This window comes from Trachypithecus francoisi, unplaced genomic scaffold, assembly GCF_009764315.1.
Source record: "Trachypithecus francoisi isolate TF-2019V2 unplaced genomic scaffold, Tfra_2.0 Lachesis_group4, whole genome shotgun sequence".
NCBI classification, from domain to species: Eukaryota; Metazoa; Chordata; class Mammalia; order Primates; family Cercopithecidae; genus Trachypithecus; species Trachypithecus francoisi.
The window spans coordinates 569,755-587,020 of record NW_022681469.1 but is presented as its reverse complement, the minus strand read 5'-3'; the positions used below and the strand labels follow the sequence as shown (position 1 = coordinate 587,020).

At 43.2% G+C, this 17,266-nt stretch overlaps 1 protein-coding gene across 4 annotated transcripts in view; it reads right to left on the bottom strand.

Annotated features, from left to right (window-relative positions):
- The window catches only part of ESYT2 (extended synaptotagmin 2), a 103,062-nt gene that overhangs the window by 36,638 nt on the left and 49,158 nt on the right, over positions 1-17,266 (bottom strand). For all 4 annotated transcript variants that reach the window (XM_033193544.1, XM_033193545.1, XM_033193547.1 and 1 more), the window contains exons 7-8: positions 7,045-7,100; positions 1,376-1,496 (exon numbers count right to left, since the gene is read on the bottom strand). In XM_033193544.1, the coding sequence (XP_033049435.1) occupies positions 1,376-1,496; positions 7,045-7,100 (177 nt within the window). The remainder of the gene's footprint in view (positions 1-1,375; positions 1,497-7,044; positions 7,101-17,266) is intronic.

Genomic DNA, 17,266 nt, shown 5'->3' with positions numbered 1-17,266 from the left:
ACCATCCTGGCTAACGTGGTGAAACCCCGTCTCTACTAAAAAATACAAAAAAAAACTAGCCGGGCAAGGTGGTGGCGCCTGTAGTCCCAGCTACTCGGGAGGCTGAGGCAGGAGAATGGCGTAAACCCGGGAGGCGGAGCTTGCAGTGAGCTGAGATCCGGCCACTGCACTCCAGCCTGGGCGACAGAGCGAGACTCCGTCTCAAAAACAAAAAAAAAAAGAACAAAGTCCAGATAGACTAAACAGACACGGGATCCAACACCTGAGTGACTGAAAAGCTCTCCTTAGCCCATGAGAGATCCTTCACTCCACCCACCCCTTCCAGAGTCAGCAGAAGGAATCTCATGTTCTTGCCTACCTTGCAGTTATTTATTTCGTTTGCTCAAATGAAGGTGACATCAGTATCTGCAACCAGCCCTGTGTGCCGGGTGCTGTCCCATTTTACAGACAATGAAACTGTGCCCAGCCACACCAAGTAATATGCTCATAAAAGCAAAGCTACAGCTAAACTCGGGAGCTGCGACAAAAATCTAGTTCTGTTCTTTCCATTTTATCCAGGTCAGCTGTTATATCAGTGCTGCTTCTACCAGGTTACTCATTAAATGGCTTCAGAGGCAACGGAATTCTAACAGCTGAGAGAAAATATACAAACTATTACACGAAGCTCTCATGATGACTGCCAGGAATACTGGTGCCTGTTGCCGAGGACTGTCCATTTTATTTATTTATTTATTTATTTATTTATTTTTTTTTTTTTTGAGACGGAGTCTTGCTCTGCCACCAGGCTGGAGTGCAGTGGCGGCTCTCAGCTCACTGCAAGCTCCGCCTCCCGGGTTCACACCATTCTCCTGTCTCAGCCTCCGAGTAGCTGGGACTACAGGCGCCCGCCTCGTCGCCCGGCTAGTTTTTTGTATTTTTTAGTAGAGACGGGGTTTCACCGTATTAGCCAGGATGGTCTCGATCTCCTGACCTCGTGATCCGCCCGTCTCGGCCTCCCAAAGTGCTGGGATTACAGGCTTGAGCCACCGCGCCCGGCCGACTGTCCATTTTAATAAAAACAAATGCAGCATGTGCTTCTGAGGTAACTAAGATGTCTGTGCCATGTACCTCTGCAGACTTAAATCCCTGCCGGCCCCTCTGAGGAACACAGCTCTGGGGGGAGAATCATCCTGCTGTCTCTGTGACGAGCTTTAGGGTCAGCGCCCGTCAGTCAAGTCTCTCAAGGAGAGTGGCGGACGAGCAACAGTGAAAGCATCAAGACCCATGTGGCAAGCTGGCCGCTGGGGAGAGACAAAGAGTCACAGCACCCAATGCCACACCCACAGGCAGCCAAGATCTGTCTCTTAAATGTGAGTGGGTGCCAGGACACGCTTACCTTTGGTACAGGAAACCGCAACTGAGCTATTTGAACTTCACTGACAAGTGGAACGGTGATTCGATTGGGAAGCACCAGATAATTTGATATCATATCCGAAATGATAGTATCTGATAAACCACTGTTCGTTGGGAGACAAAAAGAGCAAAAGGACCATCAGACACGCGAACACTTCTCTCAATACTGACAACAGACTTACCATGAATATGATGTAACGTCCCACTTATTTACAGAGGAGGAGTTATCTCATTTCTCCAGTGCAGGATTTACAACCCGCATTTCAATACTTTAGCTGTGATACTACTATAGAGACTATGATACAGAATTTATTTGTAGAACACAAGGTAAAATTCTAGTTATTGCACATGTAATTGTGGTTTTTGCAAATAAAATGGCAAAAACCACAAATACTGTTGCACCAACCTAATACACTTCATAATTTCCTAAACAACATTTAATGTATTCCTACTTCATCGCAGATTGTATACCTATTTACTAAAATACACTTCATTGACTTTTTTAACATAAAATATTTCAAACATACATATAAGTACAGAGAATAACATTCATTGGCCCATTCTTGTTTATACACACATCCCATCTCTCCATTGTTGTACACTCGCCCCCACTGAAGGAGAACTTACTTTGTTCTCTCTTATTCATTATCCAACACTTTAGAGTATTGAACACATTAATAATTGTGAAATACTATACATCACTGCACAGCAAACTAAGTAAAGTGAATACAATTGCTTAGGCTAAAGGAAAAAATATACTTGCTTTTTTTTTGAGAAGTTTTGCTCTTGTTGCCCAGGGTGGAGTACAATGGCATGATCTCAGCTCACTGCAACCTCCAGCTCCCGAGTTTAAGCAATTCTTCTGCCTCAGCCTCCCAAGTAGCTGGGATTACAGGCACGTGCCACCATGACTGGCTAATTTTGTATTTTTAGTAGAGACAGGGTTCACCATGTTGGCCAGGCTGGTCTCGAACTCTTGACCTCAGGTGATCCGCCCGCATTGGCCTCCCAAAGTGCTGGGATTATAGGCGTGAGCCACCACACCTGGTCAAAGATATACTTTTAATATATCTTTTTTGGCTGGGCATGGTGCCTCACGCCTGTAATCCCAACACTTTGGGGAGGCGAAGGTGGGAGGATCGCTTGAGCCCAGGAGCTGGAGACTAGCCTGGGCAACACAGAGCGAGACTCCCTCATCTCTACTTAAACAAACAAACAAACAAACATATATATGTCCTATTCTTTAGGGTAAACATGAGAATTAAATAATGCGTATGTGGCAGCACTTTTAAAAACATTTATAAACGTAAGTTTCATTGCTGTATAACACCTTTACCTGAACTGTGAAGTTGCAAAAGTACTTTGCTTCTCGCCAGTAATGTTTTAGATGCTAAAATTATTAACATAAATAATTACAAACAAAAATATCCACTGAGACAGTGATAATCATGAACGTTCAACAAATAATGTCCAAGCACCCATTGCAAGACAGTATCCACATGTGATGACCCAGCACCTCAAGGATTTTTCAGTTTTGAAAAGCCCCCCAAAAGAAAAACCGTATGTAACACTACTCTACTTACGAACAGGTCAGTTATTCAGACAGTTAATACTTCCACAGAGATTCGGAGGGCTTCAGCCAGCAGACACTGGCTGTGTGTTCACCACGCAGGGGCAGGACCCACCCACCTTTCTTCCACACAGACTCCCGGCCTCAGAGGCCACAGCAGCTGACAGAGCTCCCTGGGGGGGGTCCCCTCGCTGTGCCTCCTCACCCCACTATGCCCCGCACGCCCCCGAACTGTCGGGGTGTGGATGCTGCTCCCCTAGGTCTCCACAGAAGCGTCTCCTGCAGTGGTTACTTTCTTGGGAGTCAATATTTCCCTGTGTGTCCTTCGGAACCACGACTGCTCATCGCCCGTATTTTGTTTCCATCATAATCTTCGCCCTTCTCATGCCTTCAACACTCAGCTCAGAGCCGCTTATCAAAACACAGCGGATGTTTAACAGGGATAGCCCAAAGTCATGGTGCAGTGAAGGAATTCAGGCATTATTCTTACACTACAACGCCTGGCGTTTCTTTTTGTATCGGGATGCTCATTTTATAAAGATTGGTACAAGATTTCGTTATGTTAAGTTCATATTTATTTATTTATTTATTTATTTATTTATTTATTTTGAGACGGAGTCTCGCTCTGTCGCCCAGGCTGGAGTGCCGTGGCCGGATCTCGGCTCACTGCAAGCTCCGCCTCCCGGGTTCCGCCATTCTCCTGCCTCAGCCTCCCGAGCAGCTGGGACTACAGGCGCCCACCACCTCGCCGGCTAGTTTTTTGTATTTTTAGTAGAGACGGGGTTTCACCGTGTTAGCCAGGATGGTCTCGATCTCCTGACCTCGTGATCCACCCGTCTCGGCCTCCCAAAGTGCTGGGATTACAGGCTTGAGCCACCGCGCCCGGCCCATATTTATTTATTTTTTAAATTTCTTTCTTTTTTGAGACAGAGTCTCGCTCTGTTGCCCAGGCTGGAGTGCAATGGCGTGATCTTGGCTCACTGCAACCTCCACCTCCCGAGTAGCTGGGATTAGAGGCGTGTGCCCACGCTCAGCTAATTTTTGTATTTTTAGTAGAGACGGGACTTCACCATGTTGGCTAGACTGGTTTCAAACTCCCGACCTCAGGCGATCCACCTGCCTCAGCCTCCCAAAGTGCTGGGATTACAGGTGTGAGTCACCACGTTTGGCCTCAGTTATTTAATATCCACTTTTATAATCTAAGAGTTGCTATAGCTGTGATTTATTTGATAGACTCAGTGAGAACTAGTAGCCCCAATTTTACATACATACCTATTAAATTTCAGTATATAACATTTATGTAAACATAATTATATTATATAAAATCTACATAATTGTGTATAAATTATGTATACCTATATATATAAACTTAGAGGAGATATTTTTACATCTCCCTTTTATACAGCAGCCTATTTTTTGAATGGTGTATGTGTATTTATCTGTTATATAAGTATATATTTTTAATGACGTAATTCTATATATATGAGTATATTTTTGTATTACATATATAAAATCTACATAGAAGATGAGAAGCTGGGTGCAGTGGTTCATTATACTACATATATAAAATCTACAAAGAAGACGAGAGAAGCGGGAGCAGTGGTTCAAGTCTATAGTTCATCTACTTGGGAGGTTGAGGCAGGAAGAGCCCTTGAGCCCGGGGGTTGAGGCCAGTCTGAGAAACATAGTGAGATCTCTCTCTAAAAAAATGAAAAATAAAAATAAAATTGCTAGAAATGACTACTGTATAAAAAGAGCCTACATATAAATTATTAAATAGAATGGAGCTGTACATGTATATGTATCGCTGTATTTACGTGTGTATGTGTGAATGACTTTTAAATAAAATGAATCAGGGATCAACTTCCCCAAATTGCAGGCTTGCCGAGGCAGAAGACATTCTTCGACTCTGCCCTTTCAGGTTGCCAGTATTAATACCACGCTATTTACAGAGTAGATGCTCAATAATGCTGTTTTATTTCAGTACTCCTGTGATACTGAAAGGAGGCAAAATCAAATACTTTTTTCTACACTGATGTGTGTGAATGTTTGTTCCATTTGGCTAAATAATATTTACTACCCCTACTTCTAGTGAAAGTTTTTGCTTTGGGGGATACCCCCATTCACTGGAGTTTTTTCACACAAGTTATCCATTTCTTTGCCTTCTGTAGGAATGTCCTGGAGATTGAAACCTGATCATCGGAGTTGCAGGAATCTGTCCAAGGGTGGTCCTTGCACACACAAGTCAGGCCGGGACCTAGGGGGAAAGGCAACTAAATCCGCAGACTAAAGGCTTATAGCTGCAGGCACAGCAAGAGCCTGCCTGAAAACCAGCCCACAAGGGACACGCCCACTCTACATGGGTCAGGAAGTGGAGAGAGAGCCCTTACAGTGCCCAACAGTAGCTCCATCTGAAACCCCTCAGAGGACACGTCAGCATTCCAGCTGCTGAGCAGGAAACAAGCACAGGCGTGTCCCACACATGACCAGCTCAGAGCAGGCAGTGGGCACCCATTGTTGGAAGAGTGAATAAACTGCTTTTTGAAAATATTATTTACTGGCCAGGCGTGGTGACTCATGCCTGTAATCCCAGCACTTTGAGAGGCCGAGGCAGACGGATCACCTGAGGTCAGGAGTTCAAGACCAGCCTCACCAACATGGCGAAACCCCATTTCTACTAAAAAAAATACAAAAATTAGCCGGATGTGGTACTGTGCGCCTGTAATCCCAGCTACTTGGGAGGCTGAGGTAGGGAGAATTGCTTGAACCCAGGAGGCGGAGGGTGCAGTGAGCTGAGATAGCACCACTGCACTCCAGGCTGGGCAACAGAGACTCCATCTCCAAAAAAAAAAAAAAAAAAAAAAAAGGAAAGAAACGAAACTTACTTATTTACCTACTTAAGACCACTTGAGTCAGGTTTGTTGCTTGCACCCAGAATCTTAATGAACTCTTTAACCAATCTTTTAAAGTTGTGCTTTCTTTCCACAGATCTTTTAAAGATCACAGCATTTTTCTGTATCCAGTAAACTACAGCACCTAAAAAGGACTTATTATGACTGTGCTTCAGATAATTAAAGTCCTAATTTTTCCCTAATAATGAAACAAAACTCTTTAGAAAGGCCATTTCAGAGGCATAAACAAATACACGGGAATAAAAAACAGTCTGAAACCAAGTTTCATAATTTTCTAAACTATTTTAGGAAAAACAAATCACACTAGAAAATATCCACTAGAAAGATATAACTTTAACCCAAAGGTGATGTGTTTTAACTTTCAAAAAAAAAAAAAAAAAACAGTACAGCCAGCAAAAGCATTTAGAGGCTATAATTTCGAAACTTCCTATTTGGAGGTGACCAACAGGTCTGCCATCCACAGCCCCATGCACTGTTTCAGGTAACGGGACCACGGTAACTAGAATGACTCCTTGTCTCTGAGCAGGGATGCACTCTCCAGGGCCTCAAATGCTTGTTACGGAACATTTTTCTCCTGTTTTAGACACTAGATCGCTGTGTAATAATGAAAGGACTCCCAGTGAAATGATATGGAACTTCAAGTTCCTCACCTCTCACACTGAAGAGTACTGGCGAAGTTCACACTGTCCCCAGCCACTTTCAAAAAGGAATAGAATAAAGGTTTAAAAAAAATAAAAATGCGGAAAGGGTGGGGTAGCCATAGGCTGGAGAGACCCTGGAAAGCATTTCCTTTTAAAGTTTCCTTTATTGTTTCTGAGAAGATAAAAAAAAAAAAAATTGGCAAACTGGTTTACAAAATATTAAAAGGCCTCTACTTTTCTAAAATGCCAAGGCCAGGAAGACACCTTGTGGTGAACAAAAGCAAATGAAGACTGAGTGCTCAGCTGGCACTCCAGAGCCCTCCTGCCCTCGCCCATCACTTCCCAGCAGCTCCCTGTGGGCAGAACGAAGCCCCTGTGCCTCTGCTTGTTTCTCACGACGGCCTGTGGAGAAGGCACCCATTCACCTGGCAGACACAGGTCTTAACCATTCTCACACTATTGTCAAGATGTCGAAAATGCACAACACACCCTCGAATGCTAAGCCTCGGGGACCAGACATGAGACTTACTTCAATCCAGGGATATCCAGAAGATTCGTCAATCCTGTCCAGTTAATTTCTAAAAGCTGTTTTAAAACAAGGGCAAAATATTAAGTTCCAAACAATTTCCAATTATCAAATCAGGTGCACACAGACTTGTTTCTTTACAAACAAAATGTGTTAGCACACAACACAGACTCACACCCTTCACCCTTTGTAATATATCAAGGACACCTTTCTCTGGTAGTACGTGGAGACCTGCCTCTTGTTGTTTTTCGATAATGTCACAGTTTTTGTTAGTAAAATAGTAAAATAATTTATTTACCCACTCTCCTGTGGATGGACACTTAGAATTTTGACAGTTTCTCTTTATTGTAATTACAAATAATGATTCAGGGAATGCCTTTTTACATACATGTTCTTGTATACATATATAGACTAGCATTCAAAAAGTGAGATTTTGGGGTCAAAGGTTTATATTCATTTTTAATGTCAATAGATAGCACCTACCTGCCCTCCAAAAATACTGTACTCATTTACATTCCCACCCAAAGTGTACGAAAATGTCCTTTTCACATACCTCACCAAAAACAATACTAAAACCCAGCCTATTTGGCAGTGAAATAACAGACTTTATCATTGTTTTACTTTGCATTTTCCAACTAGCAGACCATGCTCTATCCATTCATTCGACATCTGTGTTTATCTCAGAATAATTCCCATACAGTTAACTAACATTCCATTCAGTAGATGTTGGTTGGTAAAAACTATTGATTAGAAATACTGCTTTTCCTAACAAAACAGCACATAATAAAATTACTTGTGCTCCATATTTGTAGAAGAAATTCTAAGTAAAATTGCATGATCTAGTCACACATAGCTGAGTAACAAAACTGCTTGAATCCCTTTTTGCTTGCAAGCAAACATAAAGTGGAAGAGTCAAGACTCTTTTTTTTTTTTTTTTCAGACGGAGTCTCGCTCTGTCGCCCAGGCTGGAGTGCAGTGGCCAGATCTCAGCTCACTGCAAGCTCCGCCTCCCGGGTTTACGCCATTCTCCTGCCTCAGCCTCCCGAGTAGCTGGGACTACAGGCGCCCGCCACCTCGCCCGGCTAGTTTTTTGTATTTTTTAGTAGAGACGGGGTTTCACCGTGTTAGCCAGGATGGTCTCGATCTCCTGACCTCGTGATCCGCCCGTCTCGGCCTCCCAAAGTGCTGGGATTACAGGCTTGAGCCACCGCGCCCGGCCCAAGATTCTTATAGATAGAACAAAACTAAAAAAAAAACCAAAAATTTTTAAGATCCTGAAAGGCTAAGATTTCTCAGTGTAACAGAAATGAGATATAAATATAAAAATTAGGAAGGAAAAAATAGGCAACTAATCTTCAAACTGGATTGCAAACATCAGTATCAACCTATGCTTTACTTCCCCCTTAAAATAAATGGTTTTCCCTAGTCCACCCACTGAACCACCTGGCTAAACCTCTACATCTAAATCATATGAATGTATTTATAAACACTGACTGAAGAGCTCATTTTCCTTTCTCTTTTCTCTCACAGAACTTAAAAAGGAACAGGTACTCCCTGCCACAACAAAATATTCTGGTCATACAAAAATACCTGTTACAAGGAAACTAAGATTTAAGAGGGCATCGTAACAGACTTCTGTCATTTAGTTCTGAAGGTTGTTATTCCTAATCACAAATCTACTTCAGGAAATAAGAACATATTAAAGATGCAGCACAGAATCCTGCACTCAACTCAGGTTCAAATGCAAGCACCTTGCACAGCACACCATCAGAGGACCCCCAATGGTGACTGCTCCATCCGCAGAGCCAAGAGACACAGGAGCCACGTGAACTTCAGGAAAGGGCGGCTGTGTCAAGGAGAGTGGCAGGTAAGCGTCTAAATAAAATCAGATGAGGCCATTGTGGTTAAAAGAATAGTAAAGAGAATACAATTCAAAGATGCTATTTAATAAAGAAATAAAGAATTTTTCCTACACAGCCATGCCTCAGCGATATCGCGGGCTGGGTTCTAGAGCAGTGCAGTAAAGGGAATATCGCAACATGAGTCACACATATTTTTTCGTTTCCCAAGGCATACAAAAGTTATGTTTAAACTATAGTCTATTAAGTGCACAATAGCATTATATCTTTTAAAAAATGTACATACCTTTATTTTAAAACACTTTATTGCTAAAAAATGCTTACGATCACCTAAGCCTTCAGCGTGTCACAATCTGTCTGGTAGAGGGTTCTGCCTCAGTGCTGACGGTTGCTGACTGACCAGGGTGGTGGTTGCTGAAGGTTAGGGTGATTGTGACAACGTCTTAAAATAAGACAAAAGTGAAGTTTGCTGCACTGACTTGACTCTTCCTTTCACACAAGATTTCTCTGTAGCATGCCATGCTGTTTGACAGCATTTTACCCACAGTAGAACATCTTTCAAAATCGGAGTCATCCTCTCGGACCCTGCTACTCCTTTATCAGCTAAATTTATGTAATATTCTAAATCGCTTATTGTCATTTCAACAATGTTTGCAGCATCTTCACCAGGAGTAGATTCCATCTCAGAAAACCACTTTCTTTGTTAGTCATAAGAAGCAATTTCTCATCCTTAAACTTTGATCCTGAGACTGCAGCAAGTCAGTCCCCTCTTCAGGCTCCACTTCTAACTACAGTTCTCTCGCTATTTCCATTCCACCTGCACTTCCTTCTTCCACTGAAGTCCTGAACCCCTCAAAGTCATCCATGAGAGTTGGAATCAACTTCTTCCAAACTCCTGTTAATGTTCATATTTTGTCTCTTCTCACAAATCACTGGTGTTTTCAATGGCATCTAGGATGGTGAATCCTTTCCAGGAGGTTTTCGACTTACTTTGCCCAGATCCATCAGAGGAATCACTGTCTGTGTCAGCTATCGTCTTACAAAATGTATTTCTTAAACAATAAGACTTGAAAGTTGAAATCTCTCCTTGATCTCTGAGCTGGAGAATGGATGAGGTGTCAGCAGGCAAGAAAACAGCCTTCAACTCCTTGTGCAGCCGCATCAGAGCTCCTGGGTGATCAGGTGCACTGCTGATGGGCAGTTATGTTTTGAGGGACTCTTTTTTTTCTGAGCAGCAGGTGTCAACAGTGGGCTTAAAATACTTGGTAAACCAGCGTGTAAAAAGGTGTGCTGTCATCCAGGCTTTGTTTTTCCAGGTATAGAGCACAGGCAGTATAGATTCAGCATGATTCTTAAGGGCCCTAGGCTTTTCAGAATGGAAAATGAGTGCTTACTTCAACTTAAAGTCACCACCTGCATTAGCTGTGACAAGACAGTTAGCTTGTCCTTTGAATCCTTGAAGTCAGGCACTGACCTCTCCTCTCTAGCTGGAAAAGTTCCAGATGGCATCTTCTTCCAGCAGAAGGATGTTTAATATACATTGAAAATCTGTTGTTTCGTGGAGCCACCTTCATCAATGATTTTAGCTAGATCTTCTACATAACTTGCTACTTTACCTTGCACTTTTATGTTACGGAGATGGCTTCTTTCCTTGAACCTCACCAACCTCTTCAAACTTTTCTTCTGCAACTTCCTCACCTCTGGCAGTCTTCATCAAAGTGAAGATAGTTAGGACTTCGCTGTGGATTAGGCTCTGGGTTAAGGAAATATAATATCTGGGCTGATCATCTCTCCAGGCACTAAAACTTTCTCCCTATCAGCAAGAAGGCTATTTCTCTATCATTGGTGTGTTCACTGGAGCAGCACTTTTATCTTTCTTCAAGAACATTTCCTTTGCATTTACAATTCGGCTGTTTGGCACAAGAGGCTTAGCTTTCAGCCTGTGCTGGCTTTCAACATGGTCTGTTCACTAAGCTTAATCATTTTTAGCTTCGCTTTTTTTTTTTTTTTTGAGACAGAGTCTTGCTCTGTCGCCCAGGCTGGAGTGCATTGGTGCCATCTTGGCTCACTACAACCTCTGCCTCCCAGGTTCAAGTGATTATCCTGCTTCAGCCTCCCAAGTAGCTGGGACTACAGGCATACACTACCATGCCCAGCTTTTTTTTTTTTTTTTTTTTTTTAAAGTAGAGACGGCTTTTCCCATGTTGACCAGGCTGGTCTTGAACTCCTGACCTCAGGTGATCCACCCAGCTTCTGACTGAAAGTGAGAGGTGTGCAACTGTCTTTCACTTGAATATATAAAGGCCACCGCAGGGTTGTTAACTGGTCTAACTTCAATATTGTTGTGTCTCAGGGAATAGGGAGATCCAGGAGAGGGAGAGATAGGAGAACAGTTGGTCAGTGGAGCAGTCAGAAGATACAACATTTACCAATTAATTAACTTGGCCGTTTGATATGGTTTGGCTCTGTGTCCCTACCCAAATCTCAGGTCGAACTGTAATCTCCACGTGCCGAGGGAGGTACTTGGTAGGAGGTGATTGGCATGGGCACAGTTTCTCCCATACAATTCTCATGATAGTGAGGGAGTACTCACGAGTTCTGATAGTTCTACAAGTGGCTGTTTCTAGGGCACACTCACTCTCTCCTGCCACCATGTCAGATGTGCCTCACTTCCCCTAAGTCTCCTGAGGCCTCCCCAGCCATGCAGAACCTCCAGTCAACTGACCCTCCTTTCTTTATAAATTGCCCATCTCAGGTAGTATCTTTATAGCAGTGTGAGAATGGACTAATCCGCCCTCTTACACGGACATGGTTTGTGATGCCCCAAAATAATTACACTAGACACGACAAAGATCACTGACCACAGATTACAATCACAGATATAATAATAATGCAAAAGTGAGAAATACTGCGAGAATTGCCAAAACATGACACAGAGGCATGAAGTGAACACATGGCACGGACAGGCTTATTTATCACAGGGCTGCCGTAAACCTTCAACTAGCAAAAACACAGTATCTATCAAGTGCAATAAAGCAAAGGACAATAAAGCGAGGTGTGCCCTGAACACTTTCATCTTAAATGTCGTGTTCACATTGTATACGTCAGTCTTGTTACTTAAAGAAAAAACCACCTAGCATAGTCTTAATAGCATTAAGGTACAATTGTTTTATCCAGGAAGTTTTGGGAAACAGAATTAACAACTCTCTTAAGAGCATTTTTCAACGTCATTATCTTTCAAGGAGAAGTCTGTAATGTAGAATACTTGAAATTTATGTTATAATGAGATTTTAATATGTTCCAAGTAGCTATGTCGTATTTTTGGACTTGTTAAAATATTTGGGTGAGACAAAGACTGACTTTAGAAAAAGTCAGTATAAAGCTAATTTTAGTTGGTGATTTTGGACCTGTTAATATATTTACATGAAACAGACACTGGCTTTAGTCAAGTTAATTGTATTATGGATAAAAATGTAAAAAAAAAAAAAAAAAGATAAATGTAACTAGTTGCAGGCTATTAAAAAAATGTACAAAGTGGATGGAGGAAAATAATGAAAGAATCTCCTCCTATTCCTGAAATGTCACATTCCATACTATTATTCCATGTGGCAATCTGAAAACCATTTCCATCAGCAGTGTTAACATCCTACTCACTTCACCAGAACTGCAACCCAGAATGATGGCACTGTCTCTCCAGCTAACTGACTCATCAGGCTTTTGCGGGATGCAATGCTCTTCCTCACCAAGATTCAGAACCACAGATCCGAAACATGTTCGCAGCTGATGCAAGAAACCTACTTTTTTATGTCGGGTATAAATGTGCTATGAAAAATGACATCACACCGTGTGACTGGCTGGCCTCCACCTTTTTTTTTTTTTTTAAAGCATGCTCCCAAGAAAAGTATCTACTTGTTTAGATTAAAAAGTATGTTTCTGTTTGAAGGAACAGAGATGTAAGTTTACAGCTGACAAAACCGCTAGCCTCCTGTTAACATGAAGACTTTAAAGGCCTGGGAGGGGACCGACATAAACGTTTTGCTAGATTGTAAATGATAAAAACTGCCCAAAGTTGGCAACTAAAACCTCCATAAATGGGTAGTATTAACGCTCTTCTTGTAGGCAAACTATCTAGATAAAACTTCCTTAAGGCTATCTAGAAACCTGAAAGATGGCTTCTTGCCTATCAAAACAAAAGATCAAAGGCATCAAATATAGGAAGAAGTTTCTATTTATAGCAAAGAGCACAAAGGACTCAAAAACAAAGCAAGAGAGCCAGGTATGGTGGCACAAGGACTGCCTGCGCCCAGGAGAGTGAGGCTGCAGTGGTGCGCTCCACTCTACGATTCTTTCTGGGAACAGTCACTACACTCCAGCCTGGGTAGCACAGCGAGACTGCATCTCAGGAAAAAAAGAAGCCGAACAGACATACATTTTGAAAATTACATATAGAACTAGGTTAAAAAGTGGGTCTTCAAATTTAGAGTTAGTCCTAGAACTGAGAAAATCATTTATTTTAGTTTCACAGTGAAGAAAACTAAGACCTAGAGGAAGAAATCTTATCTGCAACTTTTTGCCTTTCACAACTAGATAAGCCAAGGACAGAATGAAATCCTCATCTTTTCACTGGATCCACATGGGAGAAACATTGATTTTTAAGGACGGCTGTGCAGATGGCGCTGCGGCCCCTTCTGCTCTAAACTGACCAACCTGCTCCTGTCTCTGATGTGTCTCATCGTGCTCACTGCCTTCTCACTGGCTTCAAAGTCTCTCTCCGTGGAATGAGCAGCAGACAGCCTCAGCTCATATTTGCTTCTAAACCTAGCGACCTTGACTCGGGTATTTGCTTACAGAGGCTATGCAGAGCTTATGAACGGGGGGTTCTTGGCCCTGGGGTGGGGAGGGGCAGTCCTCTGCTGCACAAGACCGACAGGCACAAGACATTTAAATGGTCCGCATCCATCTTGGTTTCTGCCCCTAAATGGCAATAGGGGCCCCAGACCCCATTATTGTGACACCCTAAATATCCATGTCCAAATCTGTCACTGAGAATGACTACCTATGAAAGAGACCATTCAAGAATAAAGTTTCTAAACTTTAAACTACAATTTGGGAGATTTTAGATAATAAATTTCAATACCAGAGGCATCCCTAAAAAGTTTCCATTTTAAATATACTCTGGCCTTTATTTTCCCCACCAGTAACACGGGAACAATCCCATCCTGTGGAGACTACATCAGACGACGCACAGAAGCCATGAGCCTGGCTCCAAGCCCATCGCCTGCGACCGCAGTCACTACCTGAGGGCTTCCTTCCCCGGAAATCCCTTTGAGCAATTAAGATCGTTCTCGCCACTCTCAAGGACTAGCACATGTGCCACGTAAGCATCACAGTGAACATTTACCCTTTTACTTTTGAAGTTCTGTCCCACTTTAATCTCAGATGAGGAACCATCTATAATCAAAGCACAACTGACCAAACATAAACCAAACAAACAGACCATTTCTGACCACTTGTCTTAGAATCATTTCAGAAAAACAACTTATTTTGTCTAAAACAAAACCTCAAAAAGAATATTAACTATCAACGACGGAGTATTAAAAACACAGAACAAGGCAGTTTTAGTATAAGCTTGTCAGGCAACGGGGGGCATGCCAACGTAGGCCTTGTTGAAAAGACAGATACATTTAAGTGCTGCTGAAGTTCAGAGAAACTAATCGTCAGGGAGGCAGGAGCAGGAATTGTGGAAGGAAAGGACTCTGCTGGCTTTTGAAACGAAGAGAGATTTGAATGCAAGAAAGGTGCCAGGCAAAGGGGTCCCCATGCTGAAGGCACTGAAAGGCCTGTCCCTGGGCATGGGGAACGGTGAAGGAGCAAGAGCCAGAGGCTGGAATGACGGAGGGAGAGAGTGGGAAGACAGAAGGAGAACACGTGTGTACGAGAATGTGTGTGAGAGGAAAAGAGTGTAAGAGGCTTAACTGTGAATCTGTGTGAGAAACAGGGACAGAGAACTAATGTGAGAATGAGCGTGAGGGAAAATAAGTGTGAGAATAAGTGAGAATGAGTGTGTGAGAACATAAAAGCAAGTGTGAGAACGAGTGTGAGACAAAACATGTGAGAGCAAGTATGAGAACAAGTGTGAGACGAGTGTGAGAACAAAGTGTGAGAGGTGTGAGGAGCGTGAAAGAACACGCGTGAGAGTGAACAAGTGTGACTGAGGACGAAGTGTGAGTGAACGAGTGTGAGAACAAAGTGAGAGGTGTGAGCGTGAAACAAGTGAGACCAAGTGTGAGAGAACAAGTGTGACTGAGAACGAGGTGTGAGAGGTGTGAGTGTGAAAGAACAAGTGAGAACAACTGTGAGTGAACTGAATGTGAGAACAAAGTGTGAGGTGTGTGAAAGAACAAGTGTGAGAGTGAACAAGCGTGACTGAGAATGAAGTGTGAGAGTGAACTAACCAGTGTGAGAACAGAGTGAGAGGTATGAGTGTGAAAGAAGTGAGAACAAGTGTGAGAGAACAAGTGTGACAGAACGAGGTGTGAAAGGTGTGTGAAAGAACGAGAAGTGTGAGTGAACGAGTGTGAGAACAAAGTGTGAGAGGTGTCAGGAGCGTGAAAGAACAAGTGAGAACAAATGTGAGGTGTGTGAAAGAACAAGTGTGAAAGTGAACAAGTGTGACTGAGAACAAGGAGAGTGAACTGAGTGTGAGAACGAAGTGTGAGAGGTGTGAGCATGAAAGAACAAGTGTGACAGAACAAGTGTGACAGAACAAGGTGTGAGAGGTGTGCATGGGAAAGAACAAGTGTGAGAGTGAACAAGTGTGACTGAGAACGAAGTGTGAGAGAACTAACGAGTGTGAGAATGATGTGAGAGGTGTGAATGTGAAAGAACAAGTGAGAGAACAAGTGTGACTGAGAAAGAGGTGTGAGAGTGAACTGAGTGTGAGAACGAAGTGTGAGAGGTATGAAAAAACAAGTGAGAACAAGTGTGAGTGAACAAGTGTAAGTGTGAGAGCAAAGTATGAGGTGTGAGGAGTGTGAAAGAATGACTGAGAACAAGTGTGGGTGTGAAATCTGAGTGCTGAAAGTATGAGAATGTGTGTGAGAACGAGTGTGAAAGAACAAGCGTGTGTGTGAGAATAAAGTGTGAGGAGGAGTGAAATGAGAACAAGTGTCAGTGAAACAGCAAGCATGAGAAAATGTGAGCATGAGTGTGGGAACTAGCGTGAAAGTAGGAGTGTGAGAACAAAGCGGGAATGAGTGAAAGAACAAGGGTATGTGACAAATGAGAACATGTGAAATAAGTGGGTATGTGAGAATAAAGAAAAACATACGAAACATACAAAAAAATATGAAAGAACAAGTGTGCGTGAGAACAGTGTGAGAATGGGTGTGAAAATGTGCATGAGAACAGGAAGTGTGAGAACGAGTATGGAAGCTCAAGCATGTGTGAGAAGCTCAAGCATGGGTGTGAAAATGTGTGTGTCCAAGACAACAAATGTGTGAGAATGAAAACGTGTGAGAACACCTGTGTGAGAATGAGTGCCGGCCGGGCGCGGTGGCTCAAGCCTGTAATCCCAGCACTTTGGGAGGCCGAGACGGGCGGATCACAAGGTCAGGAGATCGAGACCATCCTGGCTAACACGGTGAAACCCCGTCTCTACTAACAAAAATATGAAAAACTAGCCGGGCGAGGTGGCGGGCGCCTGTAGTCCCAGCTACTCGGGAGGCTGAGGCCGGAGAATGGCGTAAACCCGGGGGGCGGAGCTTGCAGTGAGCTGAGATCCAGCCACTGCACTCCAGCCTGGGTGACAGAGCGAGACTCTGTCTCAAAAAAAAAAAAGAGAATGAGTGCGGACAAGCGTCAAAGAACAAGTGTGAGTGTGAGAACAAGTGTGAGAGAGAACAAGCATGTGGGAAGGACAAAATGGGCGTGTGAGACAGGGAGGCTCTGAAGCCCAGTCTGAGGCCCACACGAGGGCACCATGGAGAAGCCACCAGCAGGGCCCAAGAAAGGCCTGGCTTTAGAAGGCGCCTTTGGAAAAGCAACTAAAATAGCCTGCCCCTCCTTCCCCACCAACACGTGCCTCAGGATGCTGGGAGCCTCTGCCTCTGGAGGACTGAGCTATTTCAGGAAACTGAAAAGCCAGTGGAACACGCATTTCCAAAGGACAGGAAGTCACCTCTGAGCTGTTGTGACTCTTCTATGAGAAGCAGAACGTGTACTGTGGTCCATGATCGGAAAGCAATGTCAGGTTTCAATTGGAACGACACAGATGTATCAACGTATTTCATGAACAGCACAGGTGCCCCTCTTCTCTCCACGTTCTGTAGTCCGTTGTGATGGGTGTGGTAATGTTTACAGTTTCA